Genomic DNA, 12789 nt, shown 5'->3' on the forward strand with positions numbered 1-12789 from the left:
TGATTTGTATGCATGTGCAGAGGATTTAGTTGGAGATAATTGGTCTGTCTCCAATGAATATAAGATATCGGTGCATATTTGCCTTTTTTTTTTGAAGTTTTGAAAGGGGGGAGGTGGGGCGGGCCCCCTGGGCCCCCCCTCTGAATCCACCACTGAGAAGTTATAAGGAATTCAACAACTTCCCATTATACCGAATACATATATCATATATATGTACACATATATCCCCGACTAGTGGAAGCAAAGAAAAATCATCTTTTTCATAAGTAACAATGTAGATGAGGCGCCGTTTTTACTCTTACTTCAACTGATGTAAAGAAACATTAAAAATCAGTCAAATTTTCTGATATCATTTTTGATATCAAAATATCGAATTCTTGATATAAAAAAATCAGAAATTGGTATATATTTTTTATCAGAAAATAATGAATAAAAGATCAAATGGCGTCTCAGAAATGTACACATTTGAAAGGGATTAAATATTGTAAGCTTTTTAACCATTTATAAGCGTTAATAACGAGCGTCAGGCCTACTTCAGTATAGTTTTTACTAATGCTATGCTTGTATATCAGAGTTGTGAACGGGTATATTTAGTTACAATGCAGATTAAATAAAACAGTATAACTTCATTGAAAACATGTTTTAGATACCTCTACGTTTCATTTGTCTATGCCCAATAAACACTAAATATTGGATACAAACATTGCTTCAAAGCGACTCCACAACTGGTTCCGGAATACTAGTCCAGCATCCGTGTCGTCGTTTGTAATACATAGACACTTTGGCGCGCTTATTTGACAGTAAATCACTTGCATGCTGCTAGAATCTGTCACTGAAATATGGACGATTTTGATGATGAAGGGGACGATGTCTTGGCTTCTTTGTTTTATAATGACGTATTACCTAATCAGAACGAACACTCTGCAAATGGTAAGGACATTGTCATTGCACATGGAGCTACTCCAACAATGTTAGAGGTTTTACACGGCGAGATACTTTTGACAGGCGCCGTGTCGCAGTCGGCAAAACCATATCCGATAGAAAAAGAGCCGACCAGCGGCCTCTTATGTTATAGGAAAACACATGGAACATGCTTTAATTAACGGACAGCAGGGATGTTGCTGACAGGAACACGGCCTTGGTCCATAGGTGTTTAGTTTAAAGGGGTTCGTTACAAATGATATAAATATTAGATTGGTCGCATATTGTCACAGTGTAGCTGCTTATTTGCGACCCATATATATATCCTATCATTTGTAACGTACGAACCCCTGTGGTTGGCTGGCAGTTGCCTTTGGGTTTTGGATCGCAGGTAACGTTACAAGGGTCAGTGTTTATGAAATGATAACCACATTGCCTATATAAATGTTTTGACATCAGCATGCCAACGCTATACTGGTATTGTTACTAAAAAATGCTTTTTAGCAATTTCATTATTATTTGTTCCACTTTTTTAAAGATTTGTGGAATCACTTTTTAATTAAGTTACTGCTAGGCTAAATGTAGATGGCCTGGGCTTAAGTCTAAAGATATCCGCAATCTGGAGATATAGAATATAAAGAGTAATATATATATATACCATGCATCACATGCGCAAAAAGCAATGGTAGAAAATGTTCACATATCTAAACTTAGTGAAAAATCAAGAGAATCCAAGTAGCAAAATTTCACTCTATATATATATTGCAATAGCCAGGTTTTTTTCTGGCCCTAACCACCATAAATGGAGGATCTATTCAGATAGAATGGAACAGCGATATGGGACTATTAGTCTAAATGGGTGTTCGGGATAAAATTTCATCAATAATGAATATATATATATCATTTATCTTTATCTATATGTAAGATAGCTGGTGTTATGTCTGAGACGCCTGAGTTTTTTCATGATCTACATCAAAATCTTAGCGACAGCAAATGGCAAATGTTGTCAGAGAATTCCAAGTTTTCATATAGCCATGTGCTCTGGCTTTACAACAGACCTTCATGTACCTGAGACATGTTCTTATGTGGTTGATTTATAGGAGAGTTAACCACAAAATGATGTAAATGCTGCAAATGATGCTATTTAAAACAGTGTTAGATGAACACTGGAGAAACATAGCTTTAGCTGAATTGGTAGAGAATTATACCCATATATAAGCCATTTGATCCCTAGCAGATATATTGAAATAAATATGATTAATAATCGACCTCTGTCGCACTTAAATTCAAATATAATTATTTGATTTCAGATGTTTGTTCAAAGCCAAAAGACCAAAATTTGCCAGTCTATACAGAGGTTAAGATTCCAGACTCCTTTCCATTTCCATTTGAGCCCTACAATATTCAGAAGAATTTCATGGCAGACCTGTATCAATGTCTAGAACAAGGAAAGATTGGCATCTTTGAGAGCCCGACAGGAACAGGCAAATCACTTAGTCTCATTTGCGGGGCGCTGAAGTGGCTCAAAGATTTACAGGTAAATAGTTTTTCAGATGCATGATTGTGGATCATCTTTCCTGTAGTCAGTTTGCAATTGGACAATTGGAATTGATGAGAATACCCCCAACTGGTATAAAATTAGACCACCAAATATAGCACATAGGGGAATTCGGAACTTAAAACTTGCTGATCATAGATTGATCATTTTATACATACATGTATAAATTTGATAAACAGACAAATATGTATGCTGTTTACTTCTAATTTCTACTGGTATGATGGAGTGGTATCACAATTTTATTGTTTTTTTAGGCTTATTTCTTGTCAATTTTTGTCAAATTTTGAAATGTACACAAATATTTCTCAATTCTCAATGTTTTTTAAGTAAAACGCAAACCTTTAACAATGTTGCGACATAATGAGTCAGAGACATACAAATGTTTGTAAATCAGTTTAGCTAGACCTGTAAAGAATTTCAAATTCTGTCAAATAAAGTTTGTAAATTTGTCAGTTTCCATAAGAACATTTAGTAGAACAGATGCTTTCATGAAGCTTTTTTGAAAAGCATCATATTCATATATAATGAAAAATTGTGAGGATTGGGCAAACCTTAAAATATAGTGTGTTTGGCATTGACTGACTGACCTAAAATTGGGAGTGTGATTGGTAGTAAACTAAAAAAAGATAATAATGTTTATTGGAGTGATAAAACCTGAATAAATCGTAGCCAGCTGGCATATTGCTTATGGACAGGATGTTGTCTACATCTTGTCGACAGTGTCATATAAAACCAAAAATGATGAAACTTGATTAATATGATTGCATTGACGTAATGAAAATCTAATATAAAATTGTAAATTTGGTTTGATTCTAAATATTAATAATTGTATTAAAGATAATCATGTGCTGTTTCCAGGAGAAGCAGAGAAAAGAGTTGGAAGCTTTGACTACAGACAACAAAGAGAACACTGTCACAGACAAGGTAGACAATACAGAACTGGACTGGGTTACTGAATTTGTACAAAAGAAAGAGAAAGAAGAGAAGCTGAAAAAGGTTATAAGTGAGCATGAACTTTTAAAAAAACAAGAGTCAAAGGTTAAGGAGCGGAAGTCAAGTTTTCGTGGTAAGGTGAAGAAACGTAAGAAGATGGAGGATGAGTTTGATGAATTGATTAAAGGTGCTGCAAGGGAAATTCAGGAAGCGTTTAATTCTGAGATTGATAAGGTCACCAGTGATGTTGGTGTTGATGGTCACACAGTTAATCTAGATGAGGATCTAATAGTTCAAGATTACAATAGTGACGATGAAAAGCATGATGAGAAATCAGACGAAGAGGAAGAGGAATGCCACATAACGAAGATATATTACTGTAGTCGGACTCACTCACAGCTGTCTCAGTTTGTCAGGGAAGTCGTGAAGAGCCCATATGGAGACGACACTAGAGTTGTCTCCCTTGGATCACGACAAAATCTCTGTATCAATGAAAGTGTGAAAAAACTGAAGTCTATTAGTCTGATAAATGATGCTTGTTTAGATATGCAAAAATCTAAGTCAGAGAAAAGAGAGGAGACGGGTGAGGCAAAAACCAAGCGAAGGAAAAAACGTACAGAAAAGTGTCCATACTACCGCCAGGAAGGAATGAATGAGTTGAAGGAGGAGCTTCTGTTGGAAGTCAAAGATATGGAGCAAATTGTTGCTAAAGGTAATGACTAATGTATATGGTAAACCTCTGGTTAGAATCGGCAGATAGTTCAAACATGTATGTATATCAAAACATTAATTTTCTGGATTGTGTTTGTTCAAACTGTTTGTTTATAAAGACCCTATTTTGGATAGCTTGAATATATCGAATGAAGAACGTAAAGATTTTTTTTTGGCAACCTCCATTGAAAGCTCACGTAGATCAGCCCTCCCCAAAAAAAGGCTAATACTTTGATACTTTGATCAGCAGACACTTTTAGGGTAGTGGGTTGTATGTGTAATCATTGCAGTACGTCTGAAACAGAAAAAACACAAATATATATATATATTCATGCATTGATTAAGATTTTTTTATTGAAAAATAGATTGTGCACGAAACAGCTGATTGTAACTTTAGGCCCCTACAATGTACGTTCAGTACTCGCGCTGAATGGCAAACTAAGAATTTATAATCCATTTATTGTTAAATACAGTGTTTACTAATATAAGCATTTGAATTATTTAAGAGCGACTGGATATCTCACAATTATTTCCAATCAAGGCATTACCTGTAAATCTGTGCTCTCATGCATACGCTAGGTAAGCAGGCTTCTCGCGATAAAGTTGAAAAGTATGGCGGCACCATCACGGTCTAACCCGTGTGACAGGATAAATCAGACTTTTGTGTCACAAATGAAACATATGTACCAGTACTGTGTTGAGTATGTGGGGCCTAAGCATATAGTGTACATGTACACAATGACCGGGCTGCTTTCTGATTAATATAACCATCATATTTATAATTTATATTCCCCATAATGGGGATAGTTTAAACATTTAATCAAATAAAATGCTATCATTTTACTCATTGATAAATGAGCCATTGTTCTGACTGTCCTTGTAACATATCAACCTTACAATGGGTATGGGGCTGCAGTGGTGAGTGATTAAGGTGTCCCAATACTTAATCCCTCCAACTCTGGGTTGCGTGTTCGAATCCTATGTTGGGCAGTTGCCAGGTACTGACCATAGGCCGGTGTTTTTTCTCCGGGTACTCTGGCTTTCCTCCACCTCAAAAACCTGGCATGTCCTTAAATGACCCTAGCTTAGGATGTTAAACAAACCAAACCAAACCAAACAGACCAAACCAATAGGTATGCCATGTTTGTCTTGATTATGCCATGTTTGTCTTGATTGCACTTTGCCAAGGTTTTGGTGATATTGACTTCAATAGTTTGAACTCGCGCTTGCTTTCCTAACTATACTTTCATATTATTGGAACTGGTTCATAAATATTTCTTTGATTTTGTTTGAATTGCCCGAAGGTTTATCGTATATATAATATATGTTGGATAGATCTTGTAAGTAAATTAATTTATTCATATCTGATGATAATTACAAGGACTGTTCTCTTTGATCAGGTAAGGAAATGAAGTCCTGTCCCTTTTATGGAACTCGGTATGGCATACCTCTGGCCGAAATTGTGGCATTACCGTATAACCTCCTTCTCCACAAAGCCACCAGGGAAGCGTGTGGCATCAAGCTGGAGGGCAACATTGTTCTGATTGATGAAGCTCACAACCTGCTGGAGACAATCAACAACATACACAGCGTAGAGGTTACTGGGTCTCAGTTACTGAGGGCCCACAGTCAACTCACACAGTACGAAGACAGGTCAGTTATCCGAGATTTTGTTTTGAAAAGCTTCCCCTTTTTAATGTCGTAATTATTTTCATGTTTTAAGCCTTACTTGCCAAAATTCAGAAAGTTGGGTATGCCATGGTGTCTTCTGGCATCCGTCTAGTATCAACTTTCTCATTCAAACATTTCCTCAATAACAGAGAGGCCAAGATGCCTTATATTAGGCATGTAGCATGCTTGGATAAAGGGCCGTCAAATTTATTCAAATGAATGACCTTGACCTACCTTTTAAGGTTACATTGTTGAAATTTGAAAAAAATCTTTAAACTTCTAATTCATCCTAGAAATTGCAGTTAGTCAGCAAACCAATGTCCTTACAATTTATACTGTGCTATGTAAGCTATGGAATGTGTTTAATATAATATGAAACCAGTAGTGTTTGGATTTGGTTAGAAAAGTCATATTCGATTAATAATTTTAACATAAGTTACTAAAATTTATCAATTAATTGGATGGTCAATGTCAAATATCAAACATAGTTTTTATTTCTGTTACCTAATTGCATCATCACCATCTAGTATTCTTCAACATGACTAAAGAAAGGACAAATCACACTCTGACCTCATCATTACTAAGAAATATATTATTTGCAATAATCTAAAATTGATTTTACATTGGAATTCCTAATTTCTTAATATTTTACACAGAAGATTACCAATTAAAACTGAAAATCACGTGAACTGATGTCATTAATTGATATTTAAACATTTTTAGGATGACCTATAGTCATCATGCTTCGTCCGTCGTCGTGCGCCGTCCGCCGTGCGTAAACTTTTCACATTTCAAACTTCTTCTCAAGTTCCACCAGTGCTATTGAGCTGAAACTTGCCTGAAATGATCCTGAGATGATACCGACCAAGTGTTGTTACTTTTCGGGTCGGTCCGAAATCCATGATGGCCGCCATCTTGAAAAACACATTTTAAACTTCTTCTCAAATTCCACCAGTGCTATTGAGCGGAAACTTGCCTGAAATGATCCTGAGATGATCCCGACCAAGTGTTGTTACTTTTCGGGTCGGTCCGAAATCCATGATGGCCGCCATCTTGAAAAACACATTTTAAACTTCTTCTCAAGTTCCACCAGTGCTGTTGGGCTGAAACTTAACAGAAATGATCCTGAGATGATCCCCACCAAGTGTTGTTATTTTTCGGGTCGATCCGAAATCCAAGATGGCCGCCATCTTGAAAAACACATTTTAAACTTCTTCTCAAGTTCCACCAGTGCTGATGGGCTGAAACTTGCCAGAAATGATCCTGAGATGATCCCCACCAAATGTTGTTATTTTTCGGGCCGATCCGAAATCCAAGATGGCTGCCATAGCCGCCGTCTTGAAAAACACATTTTAAACTTCTTCTCAAGTTCCACCAGTGCTATTGAGCTGAAACTTGCCTGAAATGATCCTGATATGATCCCGACCAATTGTTGTTATTTTTCGGGTCGGTCCGAAATCCAAGATGGCCGCCATAACCACCATCTTGAAAAACACATTTTAAACTTCTTCTCAAGTTCCACCAGTACTGTTTGGCTGAAACTTGCCTGAAATGTTCCTGAGATGAGTCCGACCAAGTGTTGTTATTTTTTGGATTGGTCTGAAATCCAAGATGGCCGCCATGTCCCCATCTTGAAAAACACATTTTAAACTTCTTCTCCAGTTGCATTGGTGCCATTGAGCTGGAAATGGTGAGGATGTCGAGGAAGGCGAGCCATGTTGTGTTGTTATTTTTTTGGCCTCGTAAAAACTTTGACATGGCAGCAATGGCGGCCATTTTGTAACATGATTACGCAATCACGGTTTTCCTGAACAACACCTTTCAAACTTCTTCTCAAATTCCACCGGTGGGATTCAGCTCTAACTTACCAGAAATGATCCTGAGATGGTCCTTACCAATTGTTATTTATCGGGTCGGTCAGAAATCCAAGATGGCCACCATGGCAGCCATCTTGAAAAACATTTTTTAAACTTCTTCTCCAGTTCCACTGGTGCCATTGAGCTGGAAATTGGTGAGGATGTTAAGGAAGGAGGGCCAACAAAGTGTTGTTATTTTTTCGGCCTCGTAAAAACTTTGACATGGCAGCAATGGCGGCCATTTTGTAACATGATTGCGCAATCATGGTTTTTCTGAACAACACCTATTTCAACCTTCTTCTCAAATTCCACCGGTGGGATTCAGCTCTAACTTACCAGATATTATCCTTAGATGTTCCAGACCAAGTGTTGTTATTTATTGGGTCGGTCAGAAATCCAAGATGGCCACCATGGCCAACAGTGCCACTATAAATTATACTTGCTAGAGAGAATACATACTACAATAATATAAGGGTTTTAATTTAGAGTCGGATGACCGTTAAGGCCCCTGGGCCTCTTGTTCCTGAACAACACCCATTTCAAACTTCTTCTCAAATTCCACCAGTGGGATTCAGCCCTAACTTACCAGAATTGATCCTGAGATGGTCCTTACCAAGTGTTGTTATTTATCGGGTCGACCAGAAATCCAAGATGGCCGCCATGGCAGCCATCTTGAAAAAACATTTTAAACTTCTTCTTCAGTTCCACTGGTGCCATTGAGTTCGAAATTGGTGAGGATTTTAAGGAAGGAGGGCCAACAAAGTGTTGTTATTTACCATGGCCAACAGTGCCACTATATACTTGCTACAGAGAATACATACTACAATAATATAAGGTTTTTAATTTAGAGTTAGATGACAGTTAAGGCCCCTGGGCCTCTTGTTTGGATATTTTAATCAAGTTGTCGAATATCAACAAAGAAGTCGTCAGATTTTATTTTTTTTTTCAATTAATTATTTTTTTTTTATTGTTACAGGTACCGATCACGTCTGAAGGCAAAGAACCTGATGTACATCAGACAGATCTTGTTTGTACTGTCATGCCTGCTGAGAAGTATAGGTGGAAAGGCAGGAACACCTGGGGAGAAACAGTTCACTGGCCGAGCAGAAACCAAGATGTGTACCGCCAACAACTTTCTGTTCCAGGCAAAACTTGATAATTTGAACCTTTTCAAAATACTACAGTATTGTAAGAAAAGCATGATCTCTAGAAAACTGAATGGCTTTGCAGAGAAATATTCAAATGCAGAGATTGCTCCAAAAGAGGAGACAAAAGTCACAGGAAATGCTGGGGTGTTAAATTTCCTCCGTGAAATAACCAAACCAGAAAGTTCTCAGGAGGCATCGCCAACTGTAACACCCGAGTTGAAATCTGTAGAAAATGTGGTGTTGAGATCACCCCTGATGCATATTGAAGGGTTTCTCCAGGCGCTTACTAATGCAGACTCAGATGGACGGATTGTCGTGACAAAACAGACAATGCTGAGTCAATCTAGCATGAAGTATTTACTTCTCAACCCTGCTGTTCATTTCTCTGATGTTTTAAGTGCGGCACGATCAGTAATTGTTGCTGGAGGTACTATGCAGCCAATATCAGAATTCAAAGACCAGCTTTTTCATTCAGCTGGTGTGCATCCTACTCGGTTGCTTGAGTACTCCTGTGGTCATGTGATCCCCGAGGACAATCTCCTCGCGCTGTCACTTGGATCAGGACCCAGTGGATATCATCTCGACTTCACCTACCAATCAAGGGAGAGTAGAAAACTGTTAGATGAGCTTGGTATGTTGATACAGAACGTGTGTCAAGTTGTTCCGGGCGGAGTCATCTGTTTTTTCCCCTCCTACGATTACCTCAAACTTGTTTATAGCCAGTGGGATGAAACGGGTTTCACACAACGAATTGCCCGTAAGAAACGAGTATTTCAGGAACCTCGGAAATCTGGTCAAGTTGATCAAGTTCTAGCTGAATTTTCAACTTGCATTAAGAATAGTTCGGTTGCTGCTACAGGAGCCACAAACAGTCTGACAGGGGCCCTACTGTTCTGTGTTGTAGGAGGGAAAATGAGCGAAGGAATAAACTTTTCCGATGAACTTGGAAGATGTGTAATAATGGTCGGATTGCCCTATCCAAACATTAACTCTCCAGAACTCAAAGAGAAAATGAATTACTTGAATGCAAACTTCAAGGCAGGGGAGGATGGTCGTCAGCCAGGACAGGTTCACTACGAGAACTTGTGTATGAAAGCTGTTAACCAGTCTATTGGAAGAGCCATCCGACACAAAGGGGATTACTCATCTATTTTACTGCTAGACAAACGGTACAGTCGGAAAAACGTGACTGGGAAACTGCCAACTTGGATTGGAAAAAGTCTGCAAAACATGGACAAATTTGGTCAAGCAATGTCAAGACTGTCTAAATTTTTTGCCTCCAAGAAAGCATCCCTGGACTAGTGGAATGGTATTTCGGATTTGGCTGAAAGGATTCTTCTGCAGTGACACTGCAACTTAAGTCTGTCAAACACTAATTGTCCGATACGATTCTGTATTAAGGGATTTTGTGTTTTTTTAATCTACATTGATCGTTGGTTAGCTATCCTTATGTAAACAATCATTGTTGTTGCTTTTTCTTGAAAAATTCCAGAAGGAATTTTTCTTCAAATTTCATATGTATGTAAGCGTTCCTTGGTCCTTTGTTGCCATGTGCAATTTGAGACTGATGCAAGTAGGTACCGTAAGGAAAATGTAGGACAGGTGGTCATATTAAGTCATCTGACTAACTTTGTTATTGCTATTTCTCAGAATGTACTGAATAGATTTTTGCCTGTTACCACTGGTCTCTTACTAGTAGTTTTTCATATTAATTTTGAGATCGATCAGAAGACCAAATGGCAGACAGTCAGCCATCTTCGATTTTAAAATTTTTCTCAGAAAGTTTCAAGTCAGATTTCATTTGAAGGTTCCCATTGGTCGTTTATTGCAAGCTTCGTTTCATCTGATATGATGATTTTCATCTTGATTTCAAGACTGATATAAAAACAAAATGGAGGATAGCTATGAAGGTGGCCATCTTGGATTTCATTAGTTGTTATCAATTTTTCTCATATCTATCTTACATTTGTTTGTTTGTTTGTTTTTGTTTAATGTCCTATTAACAGCCAGGGTCATTTAAGGACGTGCCAGGTTTTGTATCTATCTATCTTATATGGTTATCTATCTTACATGTACATTGTACCCGACTAGATAAGCCAATGGTGGTTACTAAAATCCCTCCGGTTTTTATTCCAAGGACACGATTAAATATAAAAAAGACAAACGATGGCACCTTGATAATAACATGAAGGATGATGTTTCATTAGATTACCAGTACCAGAAGGATTTTTCTCAAAGCAAAATTTCATAGGGAGGTCTTTGGTTTTGAGACTGACAATTCAGTTATTTCAAGCTGTGTAAATGGACTCACAAGTTGTTTTTGGCTAGGTACACATGTTCTTAAAACCTTTAATAGTTAGCCATACTGAACAGGCTGCTTAACACATGCCCACTCTTCTATAGAAATGTGTGACAATTTTTTACCTCAGATGACAAATATTTCACGAGAAGTAATCAAGGATCTTTTTTCCAATTTCATATTAAATAGTTATTAGCTCACCTGGTCCAAAGGACCAAGGTGAGCTTATGCCATACCGTGGCGTCCGTCCGTCCGTCTGTCAACAATTGACTTATTTGACTTCTTCTTAATAACCGCTGATCAGAATTTGAACAAATTTGGTCAGAAGCATCCCTATGGATAGGGGACTCAAAATTGTACAAATGATGGGGCTGACCCTCTGGGGCGTGGCCAAAAGGGGTCAATTTGGCGCTATTGATATAAACGACTTCTTCTCTGACGCCAAGCAATGGCTATTGCTCATATTTGCCTGGTAGCATCACTATGGGGTGGGGATTCAAAATTTTATAAATAATGGGGCTGAAGGGCGGGGCCAAAAGGGGTCAGTTTTACAGAATTGATATACCAGGTAAACAACTTCTGCTCTGAAACTAAGCAATGGATATCACTCATATTTGCCTGGTAGCATCCTTATGGGGTGGGGATTTAAAACTGTACAAATGGTGGGGCTGACTCGCCATGGGCCTGAGGGGCGGGGCCAAAATTGGTCAATTTCTTTAAACAACTTCTCTGAAACTTATCAATGGATATTACTCACATTTGTATGGTAGCATGGTTATGGGGTGGGGATTCAAAATTGTACAAATGTTGGGGTTGACCCGGGCCAAAAGGGGGCTGAGGAGTGGGGCCAAAAGGGGTCAATTTGGCTAAATTTATGTAAACAACTTATTCTCTGAAACTTAGCAATGGTTTGACTGGTAGCATCCTATTGGGGTAGGGATTCAAAATTTTATAAAGGAATGAACTGACCCCCCAGGGGGCAGAGGGCAGGGTCAAAAGGGGTCAATTGGTCTAAACAAGTTCTCTGAAACTAAGCAATGGATGCCACTCACATTTGTGTGGTAGCATCCCTATGGGGCCACGCCAAAAGTCAATTTCATTTGATGGATTAATGCACTTTTTGGCATTTTTAGTATTAAAATAAAACCAATGTACATGTACCCATATTAAAGGCTTATGATATATATTGACATTGCAATACCAACGACAAATATACTTAGCATCATTCTTGTTTCATATCTCATGAAACCAGGTGAGCAAGGGCCTCTTGTATACATTCAATTTTGAAATTTATTGATGTAAGCAAAATGGCAAAAAGATTGCCATGTTGGATTTAGTCTTTAGATAGCTTTTAGTTTTATTTAGTGACTCTTTCTCATATTTTCATGAGTACACACACGGTAGTTTCTTTGAAACTTTTCATTTGTGAACAATGTCTGCTAAGTTTCAAAACTGACCATAAACATAATATGGCCAAACAGATGACCACATTCTGAAATGTCATGGTCCACTTGGTCCTCAGTTGTGCATGGTAGTCTTTGCAAAGATCACTTATTTCATATTTAATACATCAAGCCCATTGTGAAATCCTCATGTACACTTCTCCCTCTTATTCAACAATTCTTTCTCCACACTGACTTTCTTTTTACTTTTCTTTAATTTCTTCTATCCCTCATTCTTTCATAAATACAG

At 37.9% G+C, this 12789-nt stretch overlaps 1 protein-coding gene across 1 annotated transcript; it reads left to right on the plus strand.

Moving 5' to 3' along the window:
- The first annotated feature begins 801 nt into the window (after nucleotides 1–801).
- LOC117343923 (ATP-dependent DNA helicase DDX11-like) lies at nucleotides 802–11386 on the plus strand. The gene is made up of 5 exons (XM_033906483.1): nucleotides 802–930; nucleotides 2232–2458; nucleotides 3338–4124; nucleotides 5524–5776; nucleotides 8627–11386. Exons 1-5 carry the CDS (start codon nucleotides 840–842, stop codon nucleotides 10098–10100), a joined length of 2832 nt encoding a protein of 943 aa, XP_033762374.1. The 5' UTR covers nucleotides 802–839; the 3' UTR covers nucleotides 10101–11386.
- The last annotated feature ends 1403 nt before the right edge of the window (nucleotides 11387–12789 follow it).

This window comes from Pecten maximus, chromosome 15 (assembly GCF_902652985.1).
Source record: "Pecten maximus chromosome 15, xPecMax1.1, whole genome shotgun sequence".
Lineage (NCBI taxonomy): Eukaryota > Metazoa > Mollusca > Bivalvia > Pectinida > Pectinidae > Pecten > Pecten maximus.

Bases quoted from the DNA above. Each gene is read 5' to 3' on its own strand.
- LOC117343923 (XM_033906483.1), top strand. From the start codon at position 840: ATGGACGATTTTGATGATGAAGGGGACGATGTCTTGGCTTCTTTGTTT. The intron at 2,459-3,337 runs GTAAATAGTTTT...TGCTGTTTCCAG, and splicing joins AGTGGCTCAAAGATTTACAG to GAGAAGCAGAGAAAAGAGTT. The intron at 5,777-8,626 runs GTCAGTTATCCG...TTATTGTTACAG, and splicing joins CTCACACAGTACGAAGACAG to GTACCGATCACGTCTGAAGG.